General features: G+C 45.5%; 1 protein-coding gene across 1 annotated transcript; it reads left to right on the forward strand.

Annotated features, from left to right (window-relative positions):
* The first annotated feature begins 8,129 nt into the window (after positions 1 to 8,129).
* On the forward strand, positions 8,130 to 18,649 carry GRP (gastrin releasing peptide). Its single transcript, XM_059707583.1, is given in 4 exon segments — positions 8,130 to 8,579; positions 13,655 to 13,824; positions 13,826 to 13,898; positions 18,264 to 18,649. Coding segments are annotated over 4 exon segments (657 nt in total). The 5' UTR covers positions 8,130 to 8,209; the 3' UTR covers positions 18,308 to 18,649.
* Positions 18,650 to 25,555: the final 6,906 nt, after the last annotated feature.

Below are 25,555 nucleotides of genomic sequence, written 5' to 3' on the forward strand. Positions count from 1 at the left end.
CTAATATATGGTGCTCATTAACAATCCGGAGGAGAAAGTAAATTCGACTTAGATTAAATTTGCAGAAAATGCAAAATGAGTGAGAAATGGCAAATACAGAAGATAAATTAAAGTTGAAATTACCAAAGGACCTGGACATTTTAGAACCTTAGTCAGAACTAAATAAGATGAAATTTAATGAGAAAGAGGAAACTATTACGTGGTTGGGTTTGATTACACTTGACGTCCCAGTAATACGATAGCCCTGGGAGAGGTCGGGATGGTGGTAGATGAGCTGTACCTTACCACTTCCTGCTACAAAATCTCCATAAAACACAAGATGCTACGTTATCAGGCCAACCTTCCAAGGAGAAGTGGGTATTGGGTAGGCGCCTAATGTATCTACAACAGCCTTCTCTCTTCCCTGCAACCAATCACCCGGATTCTTATAGTGCCATGATCTGAACAGCTCATGTGCTCTGGCTAAAGTGTGAACCTCCTCCTGCTCACTTTCAGTTGACTGTTCCTCGGGGAGGTAAATCACAAATCTGTAGGAACAGTTTCTGGGAAGCTCTCCCTCTGCAGGACTCGACACCCATGGAGGAGTCCAACATTCCCAGGATGCTGTGCTGTGAGGCGCGGCGTGTGTACTTGACCCACCAGCCGCCCTCGTTTCTGCTGTAATGCAATCTACCCGTCTGAATACCTGGGTGCCACAGTGCTAGGCGCCAATGTGAAGGACCATGAGAGAGATGGATAGATGTACAGTATTTTGATTTGATAAGGCAAATCAGATTAAACTAATGGTATTTCAGAGATTTCTTTTTTGAATAAATTTTTTTCTTAGGAACTCACTACTAAAGTCGGTTGCAGCTTGGCCTGGCTAGAGTTGAGAGACCATTGCCAGGAGACATCAACTGGCGGGAATGGAGGTGGGGGTGATGATTCGGAGATAATCATGGTTACATTTGTGCAGTCAGCTCTTCACATAGAATCCATACAGTGGTTTCACATTCATGGTCTTTTTCATTTTTGTCCTTATAAATATTCCAGGAAAGAGGCAGGATAAGGAGGACAGCCTCTGTGGACAGGTCCTTAGAAGAAAGAACCAGAGTTGCTCAAGCCCAGAACCCAGCAGCCCCATCACCTGCCCTGCCCCGGCCCTCCTGCTGCTGCAGTGCTCACCTGGATGCTACCTGAGGGCTGGGGATAACATCGGAAGCCTCCTGGCCTTCCAGGCAGGTTTGACCTGGTGCAGGTGGCTGCCGGTACAGTGGCATAGGCATATAACTGTGGAAAGTTCTAGAAAATAGTGCCCCTTGCTCACCAGATCCCTTGACTGAAGTTCAGCTCCCTCTGGGGGTGATCCAAGGAAGTGATTCCTTTGTGGTCAGACTCAGCACCCGTCTCTCACTTTCTCCACTTTGAAGGGGACACATACAGTGGAGGATGTTCAGACCAGTCAGCACGGGGAGGGAAGGAGCAATCACTGCATTTGAGGAATTATAGAGAAAATTCAGGGTGGCATGATGGTCTGTAAACACTTGAGGGGGAATCAGAAGGACCAGGCAGGGCGGAATAGGATCACATGCTGGGGGGAAGCTAGAGAGACATGTTTAGGTTCAAAGTAAGGAAGAGTTTTAGAACATGAGTGTTCGCTAAAGATGAGAAGGAGTGAGTTCCCCAGCACTGGAGATATTCAAGGTGGACACAAGGAAAACTGGGCAAGGAAGTAGCTAAGGAGGATGAGGAGTTAGATTAGACCAGGGGTTCCTACATGGGGTGATTCCCCCACACCAGAGGATATTAGCAATGTCTGCAGAATCTGAGTGGTCACAACTGAGTGACGGGGGCTATTAGCATCTATTGGGGAGAGCCCGGGGATGCTGCCAAACATCTTGCAAGGCCCAGGACAGACCCCACACCAAAGAATTATCCAGACTCCAAATATAAACAGTGAGGAGGTTAAAACACCCTGGAGAAGGTAAACTGTGAGTCTGAAGTTGGGTAATCACCCTTCAATCTGTCCAGTAATTCAGAAGACTACAGAAGGTAATTGATGAAATGCCAGGAATATCCAGGTTCCAAGGAGGATCGTGCAGTAGGCTATTCAAGTGCACACATCTCAGAAATATTTTTCAGTTTCAGACATCGTGAGCTATATTTTGAGACTCTGGGTATCCCTACTATAGTCCAAACTAGGAGGCTGTTATTCTTCAAAAAAGCAAATATATGGGTTCCCACCACTTCCACCTACTTCCACATGGAAGTTGGCAGCAAGTGCACAAATCTAGAGGCAGGGTTGGGTGAAGAGTGGGAGGAGAATAGTTGAAAACATGCAGAGGAATTCACAGTGAGATCTCACCCAAAGGCCTCTAAAAATTATCTCTGATTCTTTTAAATATACTTTTCATGCCTTCTGGGTGATGAAATGCACCAACCCCTGGAAAGTTCCTGGAACTACAAAGAACTTCATTTTCTCCAGATTTACCACACCCAGAGCCCAAGAATCAGACCGATCCGAGGGCATCTCTGGGCTCTGCCTATTCCTATCTGGGCATCGGGTAAGCTTTCCAACCTTTTGGAGCCCCAGTTTTCTCTTTATAGAATGGGACGAATTACATCTTCATAGGGAAGCTGTGAGGAGTACATGAGCAAATGTGGGTTCAACCATGTGCCATGCGTAGTGCGTAATAGATGCTTACTAAGTGGCAGCTAGTATTTGTATGATTATCCTTAAAAAGCATGTGGCAGAGAAACTAAGATGGCGGCATAGATAAACACCGGGAAATTGCTGCTTCCCACAACAATTGATAAATGCATCAAAAACACAAGCCGGACTCATCCAGAACTACAGGAGAGCTGGCTGAGTGTAAATTCTACAACTAGAAGGAAAGAAAAGCACACTGAGAGCCAGAGGAGCTGCGGAGGTGGAGTGCAGAGGTACGGGGGCTGGCACCTGAGGACGCGGCTGTCTTTTTGAATCCGGAGGGAGACACAAGCTCCCGACGGCTCTGAAATCCAGCTCCGGGAAGTCTCTGGGGACCCAGGACTCATACAGGGAGAAACTGGTCTCTCTGGCAGCGGGCGAGCTAGAGGGTAGCTTTCCCTCAGAGGTGCTTGCAGCCATTGCCGGGACACTGGGACTCTCGACTCCATAGGGCGGGGCTGAGGCTCCGCCATAGCTGCTTCCTCCGCCCTTTGATTCCTTGAGACCCCGCCCCGCCCAGGCTGCGGCAGAGGCTTTTGCATATGAATGCCCCGGCCATTTGCAACCTGTAATTACCTAACCGCAGCCAGGCCAGATAGACCCAGAGCTTCCAAGAGAAGGCCCAAGGCCCCACAGCGGCTTGCATTGCTTCACAGCTGAACATCATCGGGGCACTTCCAAACTCCAAAAAAATGAAGGGGAATCTGCAGTTCTCTTCGTAGTTTCTGCTGTGTAACCTCAGGTAGAGGCTAAATTAGCACCTCCTTAGATCCAAGAGCCACTGTACCCAGTGGTCAGAGGGGGAGGCTGAGCCACTGGGCCCTACAGGACACCTAGCACACAAAGCCATTCTATCAACACAGGGAAGCAGCCAAAATGCGGAGACAAAGAAACAGGTCACAAATGGCAGAAACGGAGGAAAGCAAACGACTGGATATAGAGTTCAAGGCCACGTTTATAAGGTTTTTCAAGAATTTATTGAAACCGCCGATAAATTTAATGAGTCCCTCAATAAGTATAGTGAGACCATGGAGGACATGAAAAAGGACCAAGTAGAAATTAAGCATACACTGACTGAAATAAAGAATAATTTACAGAGATCCAACAGCAGACAAGAGGATCCCAAGAATCAAGTCAAAGATTTGAAATACAAAGAAACAAAAAATACCCAACTGAAAAAGAAAAAAGAAAATAGATTCCAAAAATATGAAGATAGTGTAAGGAGCCTCTGGGACAACTTCAAGTGTACCAACATCAGAATTATAGGGGTACCAGAAGAAGAGAGAGGGCAAGATATTGAAAACCTATTTGAAGAAATAATGACAGAAAACTTCCCCCACCTGGTGAAAGAAATAGACTTACAAGTCCAGAAAGCGCAGAGAACCCCAAACAAAAGGAATCCAAAGAGGACCACACCAAGACACATCATAATTAAAATGCCAAGAGCAAAAGACAAAGAGAGAATCTTAAAAGCAGCAAGAGAAAGACAGTCAGTTACCTACAAGGGAGTACCCATACGACTGTCAGCTGATTTCTCAACAGAAACCATGCAGGCCAGAAGAGAGTGGCAAGAAATATTCAAAGTGATGAATAGCAAGAACCTGCAACCAAGATTACTTTATCCAGCAAAGCTATCATTCAGAATTGAAGGTCAGATAAAGAGCTTCACGGATAAGAAAAAGCTAAAGGAGTTCATCACCACCAAACCAGCATTATATGAAATGCTGAAAGGTATTCTTTAAGAAGAGGAAGAAGAAAAAGGAACTCTTACCATTTGCCACAGCATGGATGGAACCGGAGAGCGGATAAATACCACATGATCTCACTCATTTGTGGAATATAATGAACAACATAAACTGATGAACAAGGACTGATCCAGAGACGGAGAGGCATTGATTGGACTGTCGGGCTTTGGAGGGAGGGTAGGGGAGGGTGGGGGAAAGGGGGAAAGATCAACCAAAGGACTTACATGCAGGCATATAGGCCTAACCAATGGACATGGACAACGGGGGGGGGGGGGTGAGGGCATGAGCGGGGGAGGGGGGTAGAGGGTAACGTGGGGACAAGGACACATATGTAATATCTTAATCAATAAAAATACATTTTTTAAAAAAAGCATGTGGCATTAGGGTAGGCACTGATCAATAAAATTATGCCGTCTTCAAACTCACAATCTAAGACAAAAATGAGCTTGCCTTCATTATAGCTCTCTATCCTTATTCATTAGAATAAAAAGTAGCTCGTAGATGCTGAGTGACTGGCCTGAGGTCACAGAGTAGCTCCTCGTGGCAGAAGCAGGATTAGAACCACACATGTGCAGGACACCACTGCCTACCCGTCGTCTCCCCCCATCCCAATTGCCCTTCTCAGCCTGCTTCTTTGCCCTGGCCTGGACCTGGGGCCTCTCACTGCAGCAAGACCTGCCCTCAAAGCTCCCCAGGCACCAGCATATAAATGACCAGTTACAGCAAAAATGACTCCCAACCTGGGATCCCTTTCAGGCAATGATAGAGATGTGCGAATTATTTTCCACATGTTAAAAAGCCACCCTGAAAACATACATGTATTCTTGATGAAGCCTGAAAAGATGAAATAAAATGCAATGTTTCATGGATTTAAGCTGCAATTATGTAAATCAACTCTCTGTGGTAATACTGGTTATTTCAACCTAAGTAGAAACTGAAGGATGTTTTCTTATGTCTTTGATGAACAAAAATGGGAAATCTAAACAGTATGGCCTGCTTCCCAGTAAAAAATCCAACCTCTAATCAATGTCACCCCGATCTATATATATAAAAGCCTAATATGCAAATAGACTGAACAACGGAACAACCGAACAATCTAACAACCGGTTGCTTTGATGTGCGATGACCACCAGGGGGTGCATGTGGAACATGGCAGGCGTCAGCCATGGCAGGTTGGTGGAACAAATGAGCCGAGGTGCCAGACCAAGGCGGGGTGCCAGTCGCTGTCATCAGGGCAAGCCTCTGGTGGTTACTGAAAATTCTTTGCTCCCACACACCGCGGTCCCGCCCAGCGCTTGCACCTGCTGCCGGTGCCAGTCCCGCTCGCACTTGCTGCCAGTGCCCAATGCCAGCCCTGATTGCTCAGTACCATCAGCGGGTGTGAGTGGTGGCTGCTGGCCCTGATTGCCCCTCAGGGCTTCTCTACCTCCCCCTGCTCCTGAGGGGCAATCGGGCTGGCAGCTGCCTCTCACACCTGCTGCCGGGGATGGCCCTGCTCGCACCCGTTGCCAGTGCTGAAGCCGCTGCTCGCACCTGCTGCTGCCAGCTGGCACCGATTTCGATTGCCCCTGAGGACTTCTCCTCCTCCCCTTTCTCCTGAGGGCGATTAGGGCAGCAGCCACTGCTCATACCCAGTGATGGCATCGGCCCTGCTCGCACCTGCTGGTGGTGCTGGCCCAATCACTCCATGCCATCAGCGGGTGTGAGCAGGGCCAGCGCCATCAGTGTGTGGGAGCGGTGGTAGTGGGAGCAGGGCTGTTGGCAGACAGGGGACCAGGGGCCACAGTGAGGGGGGCTTGGAGGGGGCGCAGGGGATAGGCCAAGACCTGCCCCTGTGCCCACCACAGCCTTACAGCCTACAGTTCTTTTGAAGGTGCACAGATTCGTGCACTGGGCCCCTAGTCTATATAATAAAAGCCCAGTGACCCTTACGAAGGAACGACCAGAACGACTGGTCACTATGATGTTCACTGACCACCAGGGGGCAGATGCTCAACGCAGGAGCTGCCCCCTGGTGGTCAGTGCACTCCCACAGCTAGAGCGCTGCTCAGCCAGAAGCCGGGCTCACAGCTGGTGAGCGCAGTGGTGGTGGTGGGAGCCTCTCTCACCTCCCTGGCAGCACTAAGGAGCAGCAAGCCAAGTGGTAAGGAGCAAGCAGGCAGGCGGTTAGGAGCAAGGGGTCCCGGATTGTGAGAGGGCGCAGGCCGGACTGAGGGACTCCCCTTTCTCCCCTACCCACATGAATTTTGTGCATCGGGCCTCTAGTAGATTCAATTTAAAAAAGTCCAACCTGAACTCCATGGGAGAAATAAAAAATGCCCTTCATGCTGAAATGTCTGGGAATCACTGAGCAAAAAAGACACAGCACAAATCATAGAATATCAGTCACAAAACAATGTGTGCCTGAGGATCTGGGAGAAGGGCCATTGTGCATGAATGAGACATTCAGGTGCTCACCTGCCCACTTCTGTTAAGGAAATACTGCCTTGCCCAGTGCCCTGTGGAATGGGACAGTCTGGATTTACTATAAGCTGTTGAGAAATCTCTAACCTGTGTGGCTGGGTCAAATTAATGAGGCCAAGGACCCAGCTGGTGTGGCTCAGTGGTTGAGGTTCAATTCCTGGTCAGGGAATGTGCCCGGGATTTTGGGCTAGATTCCCAGTAGGGGGTGTGCAGGAGGCAGCAAAAACAATGATTCTCACTCATCACTGATGTTTCTCTCCCTTCCTCTCTCTGAAATCAATAAAAGCATATTTTAAAAAATGAGGCCAAGACTATTCAGTCATGTAAGGTGCACATGTAATCATCTAAGAATGGCACAAATGCTTTGAATCACCAGGTATTCTGAGAAAATTGTACGATTCCAGTTTAATTGGTCTCAGCACCAGCACTGACATGCAATACCAGGGACCCACCAGCAAGACAATGCACCAGAACTGGTGAGGAAGAGGCCTGCAGGAACACACAAATACACCCCCAGCTCTGGCAGCGGGAAGGCAGCCACAGCGTCCTGCCAGTTTCTGTTAACTGTGGCATTGCTGTGGTTCCCATTCCCTCTGCATCCATGCCATCCAGGACCCAGGGAGTGGGCCTGTGACCATTCTCCACATCTGCGAACAGAAGGAACAGAGGAAAGCTGGGCAGCTCTGGAGAGGCGTGTGGATGGCACTTAGGGACAGCTTGAGCTTTCTGGGAGACACAGCCTGGGAAATTAACACGAAAGCTTCATCTTGTATATGGAAGCTGGATGCTTGTGAAAGGGGCCGCGTGTGTAGTACAACTATTGTTAGCTCTGTTTCCAGAGCGGATTCTTCCTGCCCCATCCTCCATCTCAGGGGCGCCCTGAACACCCAGCTGGGGTGAGGGTGTTGCTGCTGGTGGTGGTGAGAAGGGGTGGGGGGAGGGGAGACAAGAGTCTGGAGGTCTGTGGGCTGGGACTGCGGGGAGGGAGGTGGTCCACGGAGTGGGAAAGGTCTGAGCATCAGAAGTCCTTGCAATCCCCGTTCCAATCCGCTTCTAGCAAAGTTGAACCTGAAGCAGTATTTCCTGTTTGCTCATTCTTCCGCACGGGCCGCCGCTCCCTCTGGCAGGATTGGAAGGCAGCTAAGGCGGGAGGCATCCAGGTAAGGCTGGGGAGGGAGTTCTCTGCATTGTGTTGGAGGAAGGCGTCGGGGATGAGAAGAATTAATCCCACGTGGGGAAGGCGGCCGGGACTACGAGGGAAAGGGAGAGGGACAGTGTACACTCATGCTTTTCATTACCCGCGGGAAGATGGATGGTTTTCACGGACGGTTGTCTAGGCACCCGGACTCGCTATAGGGAGACGTCAGAGCTCTCGGGTCCGCGGTGGAGGAGCCCCCGACCCCCCCGACCGGGCTCCCATATAAAGTCGGGGCTTGGCGAAGGCGGCAGCAGCGGCGCGGACGACGGCGGAGCTCCCCGAGGTCCACGTCCTGCGGTCGCTCCTCGGTTTGGGAAGCGCACCCGGGAGCTGCCCGTCGAGACCATGCGCTGCCGCGAACTGCCGCTCGTCCTGCTGGCGCTGGTCCTCTGCCAGGCGCCCCGGGCCCCCGCCGCGCCGGTGCGGGCGGCCGGAGAGACCACGCTGGCCAAGATGTACCCGCGCGGCAACCACTGGGCGGTGGGTGAGTGTCGGCGCGCGCGAGCCCCGGGCAGGACCCGTCAGCGCCGGGGGCCGTCTCCCCTCTCTCAGCGTTTCTGGGTCCCGGCTTTGGGGGCTGGGTTTGCTCCGACCTTTCTCCCCAAACTCCCCATCCTTCCCCGTCCTGGCCAGCCGGCAGCCAAGGGCTGGCCCCTGGGTCTTCCCTCTTCCCCAGGCACCCGAGCCAGCGCGCAGCTCTCCAAGCACCCAACGCCACGCGAAGATCCCCTTCCCTCTACACCTACCCAACACCCCCTTTCCCGGCACCGTCTCTCCCCGAACACCTTTAGGAAGCCGGGTTCCCGAGAGCGCCTCGGACCCCTGGTCCAGCCCGGCGTGAGCCCAGGCTGCGCCGTTGCGCCCCGCAAAGCCGCAGGTGGGGGACGTTAAACCTGTTCAGCGAGCAGTGCCTGAATCTCGCCTTTGTGGCTTTTCTGAATTTTCTCAGTCCTCCTGCCTCTGCAGCGATTGTTTTTTCTCTGCCCAGCCCTCCCGCCTTCCATCCAGAAGCCTGCGCTCGGGTAATCGTGCCTGCTCTCCACGCTGACCCTGAGCCCTGCTTTCCTCCGCCTCCTGGACCTAGACGGCCTCACCCTCCCCTCGCTCCTTTTCCTTTCCTTCTGCCGCTCTAGGCATGGGCTGGGAGGTTCGCTCATCCTGGCCCCAGGGCTCCCAGCGAGGTGTTACTGGGAGGCAGGTAGCAGTTCTGAAACCTTGCGCTCACCCAGTGTCACCCTGGGGATCTCGGCACGTCAAACAGCCTCTGGCAAATGCAAAGCGCCCCACTTCCTCAGAAACCATAAAGCCAACTACAGCAACCCCAACATTTCCTGCGGGGGAGGGGGGCTGGTCATCACTAATGAGATTTAAGGGGGGTGGTCGGGTGGTGCTGGTGGTGATGGTGATGGTGGTGGTGATGGTAATGGTGATGTGGTGATGGTGGTAATGGTGGTGGTGATGGTAATGGTGGAGGTGATGGTGATGGTGGTGTTTTTATATGTTTGTTTCTATTTCCTTAGTTATCTGTGTAGAGAAGGGGAGGGTGTGTTGGAAAGATACTTGCTAATTCGTATACATCAGACAACTCTCAGGTTCTCTGTGTGAAGACAGGATGACTTCATGGAAAGGAGTCAGGCTGGAACTGTCACTTCCTCAGCATTTCCATGTTGTGGCCGCTTCTGTGAGAGAATCGGAAAGCTCCTGGTTGCAGCAGAGTAGTTCGCGTTGTCGCTGAGTCATTGGCCAAGGCCGGCAGCCTGGGTGAAAGCATTTGTGGTCTCTGAGGGGCATGGGAACCCAGAAGTCTGGTGTGGAGAGGAAAGGCTTGGGATTAGGGAAGATAAAAAGCAAACCCAAAAACAACCAAGAAAGGACACTTGGGTGTCAAGGAAGCCAAATGTACGACTGATGCTTAAAAAGGCTCCTGGGACCTTAGAGCTAGTGGCCAGTGTCCAGGCCAGCCACCATCTGGTCGCCTGGGAAGGTGAAATGAAACTTCCAGACTTCCAACCTCTTTTTGCTCATCCATATTTTTTGTCCTAAAAAGGCTTTATTATTAGGTAACCCTTACAGGCCAAAAGGAGGACAAGAGAGTTAGCTGAGGAGCTAGAACCATGTCATTTCTGGTGCAAGCCAACCCTGATTGCCATAGTTCCAGAGTATATCTGCCTCCAGGGAATTAGGGTGCCTGGCATTAATCACCCTTTGTGGTGGTGCTTGGGCATTCCTCACCCAAAAGCATACAGACCAGTGGCAACCTTACATTTTCTTATTGCTCTCAGACACACTCTTTTTCCTTTTTCTCCCTTGGCTGGCTGTGCAGAGTTGTGGAAGAAAAAGGAAAGAGAAAGGAGAAGGAGAAACTCACATTTGGGTCTAAAATGACATTGTGGTTGAGCAAAAGTTGCCTTTGGGTAGACATGCTCTCGGATGGAATGTGAGCTTTCACAGGCAGGAATAATGTTCGGTTTTGAATGTAGCTTGCCAGTCTCCTAAGTAAATGCTTGTGGTCTCTATCAGGGAGGAGCGAGTCTGAACACCTGTGCTCAGCTACACACTGGCTTGACATTGTCACGCTATTCCAGAAACTGAAATAAAGTTTAAGCATCTGTCCAGAGACACTAGCTCCTAGAAGTACTTAGCACTTTGTCTTAATGGGTCATTTCCTGATTTTGAGTAATCTTCAAGTTTGAGTTCAAGAAAGTTGTGTTTCAAACCTGCTATTTTAGTAGTATTTTTAAGTGAGACAAAGGCCTTTTTTCCCCCTGGCCATGGTTTCATATTTTTCAAGTGCCTGTCTTTTGGCTATGCTGAGATCTCCACTATTATGATATGAACAGATAACAAAAGATGATGGGAGAAGAGGTGGAAGTGGGCATAGCATCCATGTTGCCATAGAGATGATTATTTGGTGGACAGGTGCCAGATCACCAGTGAAATAGGACCCAGTGAATGTGTGTTTCCCTGTGATGTTATAGATGGTAGCCTCTTCTTTTTTATTTATTTTTACTTTTTAAAAATATATATTTTATTGATTATTTTTACAGAGAGGAAGGGAGAGGGATAGAGAGAAACATCAATGAGAGAAAAACATCGATCAGCTGCCTCCTGCACATCCCCTACTGGGGATGTGCCCACAACCAAGGTACATGCCCTTGACCGGAATCGAACCTGGGACCCTTCAGTCTGCAGGCCGATGCTCTATCCACTGAGCCAAACTGGTTAGGGCAGTACCCTCTTCTTCATGACCAGTCTGTGGATCTGGGAGTGGGAGTCAGAACACTAGCCACTTTCCAAATATGCAAATATTAAAAACTCAAGAAAAGGTCCCAAGGATCTACAGGATGTCTCCCAAAAATGTATACATACTTCAACAGCTGAAAGCTGAATTTTGAAAATAAAATGTATTTTAATAAACACTGCCTTTATAATTATTTAAAGCATGTGTATACATTTTTTGAGGGACATCCTATGTGTGAAATCCATCACAGATGGTTTTTAGAAAAGTCCACAAAATTATTCAGGCCTAACAAAAATGCAGTTCTTACTTGTGGAAACATCTCCAGTCCCCCTCTGTCTCATGGGCAATAATGCCTTTCTCCTTTCCAGCACGCTAACAGGATGATAGGATGTGATGGAAGGCAAGAGGGACCGAGGTCATTACTGGGAGCATCAGATTCTAATCCTGCTTTTCCATCATCATGATTTAATTTTCCCCATGTACATAAAGCCAAATACCTTGCTACTTCCTGGGAAGTTCTGCAACATAATCACTGTTCTGGCTAAATGCAAGGTTATTTAGTGGCTCTCTGGGCACCAGGTTGACCAAGCAGACAAGTGAGGAGCCGATCACTCAGGATTCCTTTAGTGGGGACAGGGTCCTCATTAGGGAGGCCTGAAATTGTATGACGTGTCTTAAGTGACTTGACAAGTGCTCACACTGCTGGGCAGTGAAACCTCAGTTGAAGGCTCCTCAATACTCACAGAATTAATTTTCTGAATCACATAATCAATCATGATATATAGCTATATGATTCCTATTTTAAAGATAATATTAGAAAGCCTTTTGCAGACTTCATTCTTATCACAGACCCTAGAATGATTTCTCACTGCCTTATATTCTTAGGAAGTTCGAAGACTTCGAAGCATTATAGTATAGTAGAGTCTGGACTGTGAGCTGGTTTTTTTTTTTTATTGTTTAAAGTATTACAAATAGTAGTACATATGTCTCCTTTTGTGAGCTGATTTTAATCCTAGAATCTTTGCTTACCTGTGTGACCACTGGCAAGTCTCTTTTTCATCAGACTTACTACAGGGTGGATCACATGAAATGACCTGCACTTAGACATCCTGTAAACAGCACACTGTAATACACAATGACGTCACAGTGAGGGCTCCTCTTGGTGAAGAGAGATGCTGGGAAGAGGTTCTTTCTATTTTGTATGACTGAGGTCTGTCCAACATTATTCCCATGATGTTTGCTTGAAATACTTCTAATGTCAGTCAGCATTGGAGCCACAGAGAGCTCTTACGTGTGACCTTTAAATCAAAAGCACGATAGTTTTATTAATATTAGACATTTGAAAATACTATATAAGCTGATCATAGAGAGATGGGGAAAATCGAATGAAGAAAGTAAGTAAGATAATGTGAGAATATTTAAGCAGTGGGCTAAAGTGCTCAGAATGCAGACCTTGAATTCCCTGCCTCCTTTGACCCCATGGCTGTCCCCACTTGCATTCGTGAATTTCCATGGTTTTAGTGATTTGGCCTTCTGCACCGCAACTTTTGTTAATTTACCCGGCACGTGTACATCCCTGGAGCCTTCGGTAGATGTTCGCTGCCCACGTTAGACATCCCAGAGAAAATCCTGCATTATGTGGCTGGGAAGTGTTGGTCAGAGCTTGTTTTCAACCAGTTTTTCATTACATGCTTTACAAACTGTAATTTCTAGGTGACGCTTCCTAGATTCAATCTCAGCTAAGTTCTGAGAAAGTTTAAATGAAAAATTCCTTTGGTACATTTGTATTACAGATAAGAGATAAACAACACCCCCGCCCCTTTTTAAAAATCACACAAAGAAAAGCATGGAGACTTTTCTTTTCTTCGCAGTAGCAATTTCAAATCGGCGGGGGAGGATGTTTCAATTCTACCATTCAGTTGGGAATGGAACTCAGCGCACACAGAATTGGTGGTAGAATTTTAGATATGGAAGGTTCCCTATATTTCATTTAGTCCAACCTGTTCATTTTATATTTGAGGAATTGAAGACTGGGGAGGCTAGATGACTTGGCAGAGGTCACCTAGCTCGTTAGCAGAGGGGCTGGGACCATACCCTGGGTTCCAGAGCTGCAGGTCTGAATTCTGTCCAGTTCACTTCTCATTTTGAATAGAAAGCAAAACCAATCATCTATGAACTAACTCTAATAATAAAATGCTATTTATTCTTCATTTAAGAGGAAGAAGCACAAACATAATTGGGGTCCTTTTAAATTTCTCATTCATTCATTGCTCCAGGTTGAAGTTGTGGCGTTCTGTGTTTGTTTTTGTCTTTTACAGGGCACCTAATGGGGAAAAAGAGCACAGGAGAGTCCCCATATGTTTACGAGGGAGGGAGCCCGAAGTACCAGCTGCGGCAGCACATCCTGTGGGAAGAAGCTGCGAGGACTCTGCTAGGCCTCATGAAAGGAAAGGGGACCCGAAGCCACCAGTCACCTCCACAGGGCGCCCCTGGGTATTCTCCAGTCTACTCCGGATTCTGAGGATAGCAGCAACTTTTCAGATGTAGGTTCAAGACTCAAAGGTATAAGGAACCTACTGGGGAAGTGCAGGGGGTGGGGGGTGGGGGGGGGGTGGGGAGAGGGAGGTATTTGGGGAGAGTTGGGAGGAAAGGTTGAGCGGAGAATAAAATTGTTTACAATGCAAACCTTCACAGCCACTGCATTAGGCCAATACCAATACACGCTAAGGAAATTAGTAGACAACTGCCGCGCCATCTTTTCTTTTCAACATAATAGATTGTTTTTCCTCTTGGCACATAAAAATGCTGTGGTTTCAAAACTCCAGTTTAGGGGTTTTACTAGGAATTGTGTGTCCTAGCAACTGTGCATGGATGGAATGTTTTCAGTCTGCCAGGCCCAACCAGAATATTTTGCTAGTGAGGCTCTCTTTGAGTAAATCCCTGTGGGTCTACAGATAGGGTGTATTTTTGATGGACACGGGAAAGAGCCTCTTCATAGATGTTTTTAGAAGAGAGCATTCTTATTTGTGACCTTTTATGCAAAATGACACTTCTTCATTTTTGTTCCAAGATTACTGATTTCAGGGTTCACCCTAATATTTCAAAACTTGTTGAACATACCTAAGGGCAACTGATTTTCCCTGTATATGATTTTATGGAGGACAGAGAACAACAATTCCACCAAACTGGCATTGGTTAGATACAAGGACAGTCAATGAGTTAAAAGAGAGAAGAAAATGTCTAGGAAGAAGATGAAGCAGCTGAAAATGAAGTGATTCTCATTAACTGTTAAGAAGCTTTCATGAAATTTATGATAAAAGGCAAAATTAATTGGAATACTAGAAATATTAATAATAGCTAATTTTATTGAGTGTTCACTATACTCTAAGTACTGGGAGAAGCAGTTGATCTCCATTTGATCTATTAATACCCACAGCAATCTTAGGAGGAAGATTCAGGAAAATTCTATTCTTCTTTCCATTGTAGAATTCTCTGTGAGGAAACTGAGATGGTCACACAGCTGTTCACTGGTAAAACCAGGACAGGAGCCTGTGCTGTCTGCCTGGACAGTGTGCCTCCAGGACAGACATCTTCTGAGGCACTGTCCATGTTGCTATTATGTAGGAAGGATGCAGGATGCAGTAGCGCCATGCTCCTCCCTTTTTTGATAAGAAACAGTACTGACTTTCCGTCACAGAGCTTGGGGAGCTGGCTCCTTCACTTCGTCATGATGGCCAATTCTTTGATTGATGGTCCCTCTCCAGAGGCTCAGGCTGGCTTTGCCAACCCTCAGTTTATTTTCCGGAGGGAGCTCTGTGCTTCACTGCCCTTTGGTCCACTGTAGATTTTTTAGGCTCAACTCAAAACAAAAATGCATTTGTTGCATTAAGCACTTAGAGAGAATGTCTCTGGAAGCCTTTATTCAGAAAGAAAATCTGGATTAAGTCAACCAATACAGAAATAAGTAATAACTCCATATAAAGCCTCGAGTGATTCTCTTGCCCACACCTGTATGATACCAGCTTCCCTTTTGTGTGTGTGTGTGTGTGTGTGTGTGTGTGTGTGTGTGTGTGTGTGTGTGTATCACAGGGCTCTGAGGGCTCTAAGGACTCTAGCAATTAGTGACTGACTTCTTAGCTTCTGGCTGGACAGACTTTTTCTTGGACAAGTGTTTTGTGGGACATCCCATGGATGGATGGCCAACAGCAGTGCCTTCTCTTTTGTCTGAAGAGTAATACCAATCACCACTACAAAACCCTCTAAAATACTTTCACAAACACTGACATAGACTTACCTTTATAGCTCATTCATAAAATACACACACAGTCATGGCATTCATCTGCAGTGCCTCACTTTTGAATTAAACAGCAATATCCACTTTGAGTTGCTTTTCACCCCAAACCAGGCTCTGCATAACTTTGGATTGTTATGAAAATTCAGCTCCTTCCTCAAGGATAAAAACTTTCCCATCATAGTCAGAAGACTATTCTGTAAGCTTTAAGGCAATTACCAAAGAATAGTTCCAATAAGGTCTCTGAGTGGCAGTAGCGTGGGATGGGTTGAGTGGACCATCACAGAGAGTGACTGCTTCAAGGGGTCAATATTTACCAGTATTCAACATGATCTGAAAAGTCAACTTGATATAATCAGGCCTATTTTTCTACTATATCTGTTTATGCCTTGTTCTTGTTACAAGTTTAGAAAACCCATCCTGTTTCAGTCCACATCGAGTTGAATATTAGCTATTGTAAACATTGCTACCATTCTTTTGAATATATTTCCTGATAATATGAAAAATTAATTCAACAGTTTTTTATGTGCATAGAGCACACAGCTTAGAGCTCCCTTGGCTTTGGAAATTCCACCTCAATGAAAGTATGCTGTCATAAAACTTGAGAACATCTTATAATTGTCTTATTCACAAAGAGGGCATGCCAAGAGAATTGTTCCTATTAGAAATCCATATATCTCTCCAAGTTAGAAGGAAGTTTAGTAACTTAGCTAGGCATTACCAGAATTAGCAGCAGGAGTTCTCAGAGGTGAAGGACTTGTCTTAAAATTAATAACTATCCACATATGCTCTCCTCTCCCCCTTTGGTAAAAAGACATCAAGTCCTATTGCCAATTCTCCCAGAGCTGTAGTTAGAAATGCTGAGCATTTCCTAGGTTTTGATGACAAGGATATTGACTTAATTCAGAAAAGATCTGTGCAAATGTGCACTGAATCTACTAGGTAGATACGATATCATGGCAAACAAGCTCAGAAATTATGGCCAATCATTTTCAAGGTTAAACTTAATTTTCTTTTAACTATATCCTCCTTACAAAAATGAATGGAACTTTGATGCTATGGTTTCTATAACATAAAACAGTGTTTAGGTTGGCCAACTCCAGGGCCTAATCCCTAATCCTGCATGTGGTTGTGGATTGTCCTGAGTTTCAGTAAAGGTTGAAGTTGGTCTTTGGGTTCCTCTTGTCATTTAGACCCAGTTCATTATTCTTTGTAGCTTTCAGGAAAGGGACTTGAGGAATGCGTTGCCAAAGCTGTTATGGAAAGGAAGGAAATGTTGCACGTTTGCCCTCACTTTTAAGAGACTGCTCCCATTGTCCCATCAAATTATTATAGAGAATAGAAAAGTTTTGCTTATTAATATGTGAACTGCTCCAAAGGAAGCTCCAAAAAAAGGGAAAGCAACATGCAACCAAAAAGAACTAAAAATCCTCTGACCACCCTGACAGTTTCCATTAAGGAACAGAGGAATGTTGTCCTCCTCACACCCCTCCTACCTCTAGGTCCTTGATCTTCCTGGGGTACACAATTCTTATCCTTGTAGCTTTACTTCCTCTCCCTGAGCCAAACCACTCAAATTTAATATTTTCCACCAATGGGAGGACTTCTATGGATTATTTCCCACGTCCTCAGCTGGCCCCTTTTATGACCTGTGGCTCATAATGCCAGGTGGGTAGCAGCATCTTCAGGCAGGTTGGCGACCCTTAATAGTGCATCCTGGGCTCATGGAGGAGAGCAAAGCTAACTGGCTTGGGTGGGAGTTGAACCCCAGGCCCTGGCCTCATTAGCACCTGGCCAAGCATTGAGCCATGGAGCAGGTAATTTCTATTATGAGAAAATCAGTTTTGTTATTAGGAACAAATGGCTGGTCTGGATGCCAGAGAACCTGAATTTCCAGAATTATGCTCTTGAAAAGCATAATAAGCTCTAGTCTGGATGAAAAGTGTTTTCTTACCTCAGTGCGTAAAGGCTGCTATAGAATGATAGCTTTTCATTCTTCTTCAGTCTTGGTTAATTTGAACTGAAGCCACAACAAGCAAACCACAATTAATGGAGAACTGGCAGAAACCCATATAGCCTTGTCTTCCCAAGTTGCTCACACTGCTACCACGTATATTCATGGGTTTATTATACATAATTGTGTAATTCACAAATTGATTCATGTAATGAGGTATTGCCAAAAGAAGCCAAGTAAGAATTAAGGTTCCACATTCCCTAATAGTCCCCCTAACCAGCTGCTATTTAGTCACAATTCCTGGGGATAATACATTTAATTGTTAACATTAGTCAAAATATATTAGCGTGCAAGTTAAGCTGATATAACAAAAAGACCCCAAAAATATAGTGGCTCCCCAAAGAGAGGAAGTTTGTTTCTCTCTCGGGACAGCTATGGTTTTGGAGCATTAACATGCTCACTCAGAACACCTGAGACTCGTGAAAGCACGGATTGCTGGGCCTCACCCCCACTGGTTCCAATTCAGTCTGTCAAGGTGACCTAGGTCCTAGGAGTTTGCCTTGCTAACTAGTCCCATGTGATGCTGATGGTTTGTTGGGAATGGAGTTACGTCAAGTATAACTAACTACATTTGCTTAACTCTTTCTAATGTTTTTTTATGGTGCTGATCTCTCTGCTCCAGGTTCTCAATGTGAAGGAAGGAACCCCCAGCTGAACCGACAATGACGGCCTCTCTCAAAGAAGCAGAACAGAACCCTTGAGAATGCATTCCACAGGCATCAATTCTACTGGCTCATCCACCAGATTTCCTTTGTGCAAAATACTTAACTATTCTTGTATCTTTCAACCTTGACTAAATCCGTGGTTTTCAAGCAGCATCTTCTGATTTGAATTTGTCTTCTGTGAAATTATTGTCCATAAAGAGTCTTCCAAGTAATGCTCTTGGAATTTAGCCTCTGTGTCAATTACCTTCCAGTCTCTGACCTGTTGCCATTCACAATAAAAGCTTAAACACACCGTCCAAAAGGCAGGTAGTTTTATTTCAATTCCTAATGAGAGGACAGTGTGGCAGAGATTAATAAAAAACTTGATAATGAACTTGTGTGCTCATTGATGAGGGCTGAATTTTGAGTTCTCCCTTCTGATGGCCACTTATTGAATCCTTGCAGTGACTTACAGACTTTCTAGAGCAGTGGTTCTCAACCTTGGCTGCACATTAGAATCACCTGGGAATCTTTTAAAAATCCTGATTTCTGGGCCTCATCCTCTAGAAATTCTGTTTCTTTGTTATGGGGTGGGGCCACAACATTAGTAACAAAGAAACAGAATTTCCAGAGGATGAGGCCCAGAAATCAGGATTTTAAAAAGATTCCCAGGTTATTCTAATGTGCAGCCAAGGTTGAGAACCACTGTTCTAGAGGTTACTGCTAGAAGCTCATCCTCTGTTATTACCATCAGATGGACTAAGTTGAAGGTGAGGCTGGCCCGATTCACCACTTAATGGTTACCATTTCTTTAGCCCTAACCATGACCAGATACTTTGCCAAGGTTATTGATATTCTCCTTATAGCAGTTTGATAAGCCAAGAATAAACATTGTCATCCAATAGATAAGGAAACAGAGGGTTAGAGAGATCAAGTGACTTGTTCAAGGTCACATCATAGATGGAACTGGGATTCAAACATCCAAAGTCACTAGATTTTTTTTTTGCACTATTTAATGATTTCTACACTACCTCATTTTAAACCCCCCTTTCAGTATATTTAAGTAGCACCATTTCTTCAAAATTTCATTTTTGGTCTTGGAGAAAATGAATTAAGGAGATTCCCTTCCATTTTCAGAGAACATGGACTGGCAGCTCATAATGCTCACCAGGCCCACTTTTATCATGACATTCTCATGATGTTAACAGATTTTTGAGCTTCTTGCCATATGCTCAGATTTCTTTCATTTAGGGAAATCGCATTAGAAACAGTAAAGATATTTATCTTGCTCTGTTTTGATTGTCAAAGAACCACATAAGATGTAATGTGTTCTTTTTAATTTCTTTTAAAACCATGCTGATTCTCAACAGAGCCAGACCTGGGGAAATATGTGAAATGTGCTTCAGCATCTTATCACCTTTCACTTCTGGGACTCACCTGGGTTTCTTTCCAAAGAACTCAGTCCTGAGCAGTGGTAACTAATGTCTGCCATGTGGGTAATGATGGAGAGGTAAGCCCTGTCAGAAGGATTCTCCCTCCAAAGGACATGCATGGTTGACACTTCCGGTGGGGAGGGGAAGGCAGTGCCCTAGAACAGCCCCATCTAGACGGCCACTTCTTTGGTTGTCTCCTGAGAGTAGATGTGATCCTATGTTTTAGCTGAAATCATTTTTTCTTTATGAGTTCTGACTGAGAGACCGGAATAGCTCACCCAAACCTTCCGACCTGGCAGAGCTCCTCTGTACCAAGCCCAGGTCATGATTAGGATCTCTTAGTTGAAGAGCTTTCTTGAACCCTGTTTGCAAGTGAAGTCTTGTCACATATCTGTGTGTGCCTGCTGGGTCAGGCCATTTTTAGCTGCAGATAACAGAATCTATCATCTTGGGTTAAGTAGGAAAAGGACTTTATGAGAAGATAGTAGTCAGGGAAGACCAGGGAAACGTTCTCAAGGCTCAACTTGCAGGTTCAGTGCTCAAAGCCAGACCTCTGGTTGGGTTAAGGAGATGGCAATTGCATACATTGCTCCCCCTAACACATTCCGCACAACTGCCTGAACTGGCACTGACTTTCAAGGCCTCTGTCATAATCTCTGCCCATAGTATTATACCCCCAAAGCCTTGGCTCACTTCCAAATCAGCCTTCAATGTCTATATCTGATTCATGGAACCTGGGTCACACGCCTGTATCTAGCTGTGAGGAAAGCTGGGAAATGTAGTTTTTAAGATTCTACCTTGCTAGGATCAGACTAAAATTATGGGACCCTAGCAAAAAAGAAGAGATGTTGTTAAAAAAAATTGGTCAGCCACAAATAACAGGTGTCTTCTTTCCCTTTTGCCCCTCAAAAGAATTTCCTCATTGATTTCTGCCCATTGCTATTCTAGAGAACAGTTAATACCCAGCTGGGGATTCTGGGAAAGCAGGGCCAGGTGTGTGCACACAGCAAGAGCAGAAAATTGCTTTTAAGAGGTAACAATACTTAGAAATCCTTGCAGCAAAGCAGAACAGTAAGGAGGGAGAATCCACAAGGGAAGGAAGCAATATCACCTTCAAATCTGTTCTTTTAAAAGCACAGTCTTTTTTGTTGTTGTTAAGTGCTACAGGGTAATCTGGCAGCCTTTGCTTACAATCAGAGGCTCAGTGACACGCCAAGCAGGCATTTCAAGCAGCACGGTATAATTGCCAGCCCCACAATGCCCACCTTTCAGGGCCTACTGGGGCTATTTGATCTTTCCAGAGCATTTTTACCCAGCTCTAATGTGCAGGGAGTAATGGAAGTAAAACATGGGGTTGACATTATTCATCTTCTCAGCCACCGGCTGCTTTATAGACAATGAAATAGCGCTACCGGGGCAACCCACAACGATGAACGATTGCCATTCCCAGAGCAGGATGGAAGCCATTGCGTGCACTGGAAATACTCCTAGCGTCCCCTCCTGAGGCTCCATGTTTTTCTGTGCTTAGCTTATTGGCCATTTGTATATCTTTTAGGAAAAATGTTTTTTGAAGTCATTTGACCATTTTTGAAGTGGGTTGTTTTCCTTTGTTGAATTTTAGTTCTCCCTATACCCGTGGCCGGCAAACTGCTGCTCGCGAGCCACTTGTGGCTCTTTGGCCCTTTGAGTGTGGCTCTTCCTAAGCCTTAGGAGTACCCTAATTAAGTTAATAACAATGTACCTACCTAAATAGTTTAAGTTTAAAAAATTTGGCTCCCAAAAGAAATTTCAATCGTTGTACTGCTGATATTTGGCTCTTTTGACTAATGAGTTTGCCGACCACTGCCCTATACCTTTAGCTGTTAATAAAATTGGTGTAAAAGATTTAAAATACCTACTCTCTCATATACAAGAAATCCTGAGGGAGGTGGGATTTAGGGTCGTTTCGTTCAATTTAATTTGGTGACTCCACTATTTCTTCAAGCACGATGGGTTTCCATCTTGCCGCTCTGCCACCATGGTTCAGGTGTGTCCTTAGGCTGATTTCCCTCATGGCCGCAAGAGGGCTGCCGAAGCTCCAGGTGTCACATCCAGATGAGACAACATGCAACAAATCAAAGAGGTCATCACTTTTTAGGCTTTGCCTTATTAATAGCTCGGAGTCCTTTCCCAGAAACCTCTAAATCCCTCACACCTCAATGAGCAGCTGAGTCACAGGCTTGCCCCAAACCTATCACTAACCAAAGGGAATGAGACCGCTGACCTCACCAATTAGGATTTACCAATGAGTCATGTGGGAGGAAGGACAGAAACCTAAACAAAATCAAGGCTCCCTGAGTAAGGCAGGAGCATGAAATTGATTTGGGATGGACATCCAACTGTGACTGCAACCAGCATGAAAGTCATTTCTTGTGACCTCACCCAATATAGCAATTTCAAAAATTAGTCACTGCTATTAAGTGTGAACATATGGGGTTTTATCCATTCTCAGATGCTCGTGTAAAGTCCTTTTGATAGTTTTAAGACCATGAGTCCTTAAGAGCAAGCAGTTATCTGTTTCTCTTGCTCGAAGCACTGATGCTGTGATTTCCTTTGGCAGGCTGCTCCTCTCTCTAGTCTGGGCCTCTTTCATCCATTACTCCTTTCTTAGTCTTTCAAGACAAGTGGCTGTTACTGTAACAACATAATTGTTCCTCTGACTCTACTGCTGAAATAAACAGAAGTGAAAAGGATATAGAGAGCTTCAAATTGTGCCCAACAACTTCCCAAGATGCCTCAGCTATAGACAGCCACATGGACAACAGACATGAACTTTAACTTAAAATAAAGCCTGAGTGTAGTCCTTTCTTCCCACTTAACTTCCGAGGATGTGGGAAACAAGAAAAATGAGTAATGTGAAAAACCATTTACTTAGTAGTCAGGAATTGGCTGCCTGCTGGTCAGATACTACCTGTAGAGGTGCTGCTTGCTTGGACAGTTTTTTAAAAATTAGAACTAGCCACAGACATTTAAAAAAACAAGAGATTTAACATGCAAATCCAGGTTGCAAGTTTTTGCAAAGTTAGAAGACCTGCTCTTGGGTCTACTTTCCCTGAAGACAACTAGTACCCGACAGTGCCCTGTAGATTTGGCCCACATTCTCCATTTTGCCACAGTCCCCATCACACCCTAGTGATGCCCCTGCCTGCTTTATTTGTTTATATAATCTGCCTGCCCACTCTAGGCATTGAGTTGGTGGTCCTCATTTAACTGTTACATATGCCATGGTTTGTTCGACAATATATTGAAACTAGAGGCTTGGTGCACAAAATTCATGTACAGGGAGGGAAGTCCTTCAGCCTGGCCTGCACCCTCTCCAATCTGGGATCCCTCTTGCAATCCAGGACCACTGGCTCCTAACCGCTCACCTGCCTGTCAGCCTGATCCCCCTAACTGCTCTCCTCTGCCAGCCTGATCCCCCTAAGTGCTCTCCCCTGCCAGCCTGCTCCCCCTAACTACTCCCCCCTGCCAGCCTGATCCCTCACTGCTGTCCCCTGCCAGCCTGATCCCCTTAACTGCTCTCCCCTGCTGGCTTGATCCCTAACTACTCTCCCCTGCCGACCTGATCACCCCTAATCACTTCTGCCTCAGCCCTGCCACCATGGCTTTGTCCAGAAGGATATCCAGAAGGTCGTCCGGAAGATGTCTTGTCTAATTAGCATATTACCCTTTTATTAGTATAGATTCCTGCTCACACTTGTGATTCTCTGGGTGCATGTGCAGTGTTTTAGAAGGGTGTTTGCCACATAATATTTGCTTCCCTGGCCAACTTTGAAGATTCACCCCTTCCCTGCTGGTCATTGGATTAAGGAAGGAAGACTGTTGAAAAAGAGGTGAAATTGCTAGGCAATGCCATTCACTCTGAAATGCTGCTGGTGAGCAGTTCTTACTATGTGAACAGAGCCAGAATAGAATCTAGGGCAGAGTGTGGGATCAGACCATCTGTTCCCAAGATATTCGTTTGCTGAAGTGACCACTGTCTCTTGAAACAAGCCAAGCAGCAGGCGCTACTAGAATCTTGATGAGCTCCTGGTGCCTGTGTGGTCAAGCCCCAGTTTGACCTCTCTCCGCTCTGCTCCACCTGATTATGTTTCTGAGATGACTGAGGGCATAGTTCTCATAGAACCAACCAATCATTGTCTGGAGTCTTTAACATCACAAATAGACATTTACAGTTCTCTGGATAATGACATTGAGAGATAGAACTTGCATGAAGACTTCAAGAGATCCTATATGATTCTGATAGGTGAAATGTTAGAGACAGAAAGATGATATAGAGATCATAGATAGATAGATAGATAGATAGATAGATAGATAGATAGATAGATAATAGATAGATATTTCTTTGTCATATTTGAAGATACCAATAAATGTCTGTGTCCAATCTTGACCCTGATGAGGCAGTGGAGGGCGAGGAGCCTCCCGCCATCCCTCCTAACTCTTGCCTCTTTGCTGAGAGGCTGGGCTCCATGTTTGATTTATTCCCTCTCTCTGGACCACGTGAGCTGACTTTCTTTAGGTGGGGTTTGCCAAAACCAAAATACACAATCCCAATCACTTGCCACTTAAACAAGGAGCAATTTACTATTTTAAATGTAAAGGAAATGTGTTACAGGCATCCTAGCAAGTCAGGTGACAATAAGACTCCCGTTGTGGCTGGGATGCATCACTAGAGTAACCCCAAGTCTGCCTCATTTCTGGCACTGCTGGGAAGGCCTGAGGTTTCCAGAACATAATCAAGGAAAGAAAGCCATGGCAGTGACATGGTTGCTGGGGTCACTTATGGATTTAGTTTCTAGTAGAACTCAACCAAGATTTTTTAAAATATATTTTTTTCTGTGTGAATTTCTCTTTTTAGCATTATAGATCCTCATTTTGTTTTTTAATTAATTAATTAGTTTTAATATATTTTTATTGATTTTAGAGAGGAAGGGAGAGGGAGAGAGAGATAGAAACATCAATGATGAGAGAGAATCATTGATCGGCTGCCTCCTGCATGCCCCCCACTGGGGATCGAGCCTGCAACCCGGGCATGCTCTATCCACTGTGCCAAACCAGCTTGGGCCTCATTTTGCTTTTGTTTGTAAAGATTTACTCCTTAAAGTCTATAATTGTGTGACCTGATTTTTTATTTGTCTCCCTCTGCCCCCCCCCCGTGTGTATATAGTTTTCAGATATTTAGGAAGATTTGTGGTTTTGTTTCAGTGTATTACCTTGAAAGAGTATACCTTTACGTAGTATCTTTGGACATCCATTTCCACAGGCAGTCTCTATTCACTTCCTACAATGAACAATGATAATATTGTTTCCTCTTCTTCCTTTGCTTCACCCGTTCTCCAATATCAGTGAGTACACTTACCTTTTTTTTTGTTTTGTTTTTGGTATTTAGCTTTGTACTATTAAGTACACTTACACTTCTTTTACTTATCAGTGAAGTTATTTGACTTTGAGCTATTACATAGACGGCAATCAGCAAATTGACTCTAGTCCTTATCTTTTTACTTCATTCTCTCATTTTCTTTTGGTTGGTTGCATCATTTCTATATTGTTGGTACAGATAATGTTTACTTTGTGTTGTCACACAAAGTCCCACAGTTGCTTCCCTTCTGTTCTGTTTTCTTGCTGAACTGTCCTTAGTCATCTCTCGATTGGCTGAAATTCATCCTCTAATAATTTGGTAAGAAGGAATACTATTCCCTGAATTCTTCTTTGTTCAGAGTGACTTGTCTACAATCTCTATTCCTGAAAGAAAGTCCATCTGGAGTCAATTTTTTTTTCTTGAGTCTCCTGGAGTAGTC

This window comes from Myotis daubentonii, chromosome 8 (assembly GCF_963259705.1).
Source record: "Myotis daubentonii chromosome 8, mMyoDau2.1, whole genome shotgun sequence".
Lineage (NCBI taxonomy): Eukaryota > Metazoa > Chordata > Mammalia > Chiroptera > Vespertilionidae > Myotis > Myotis daubentonii.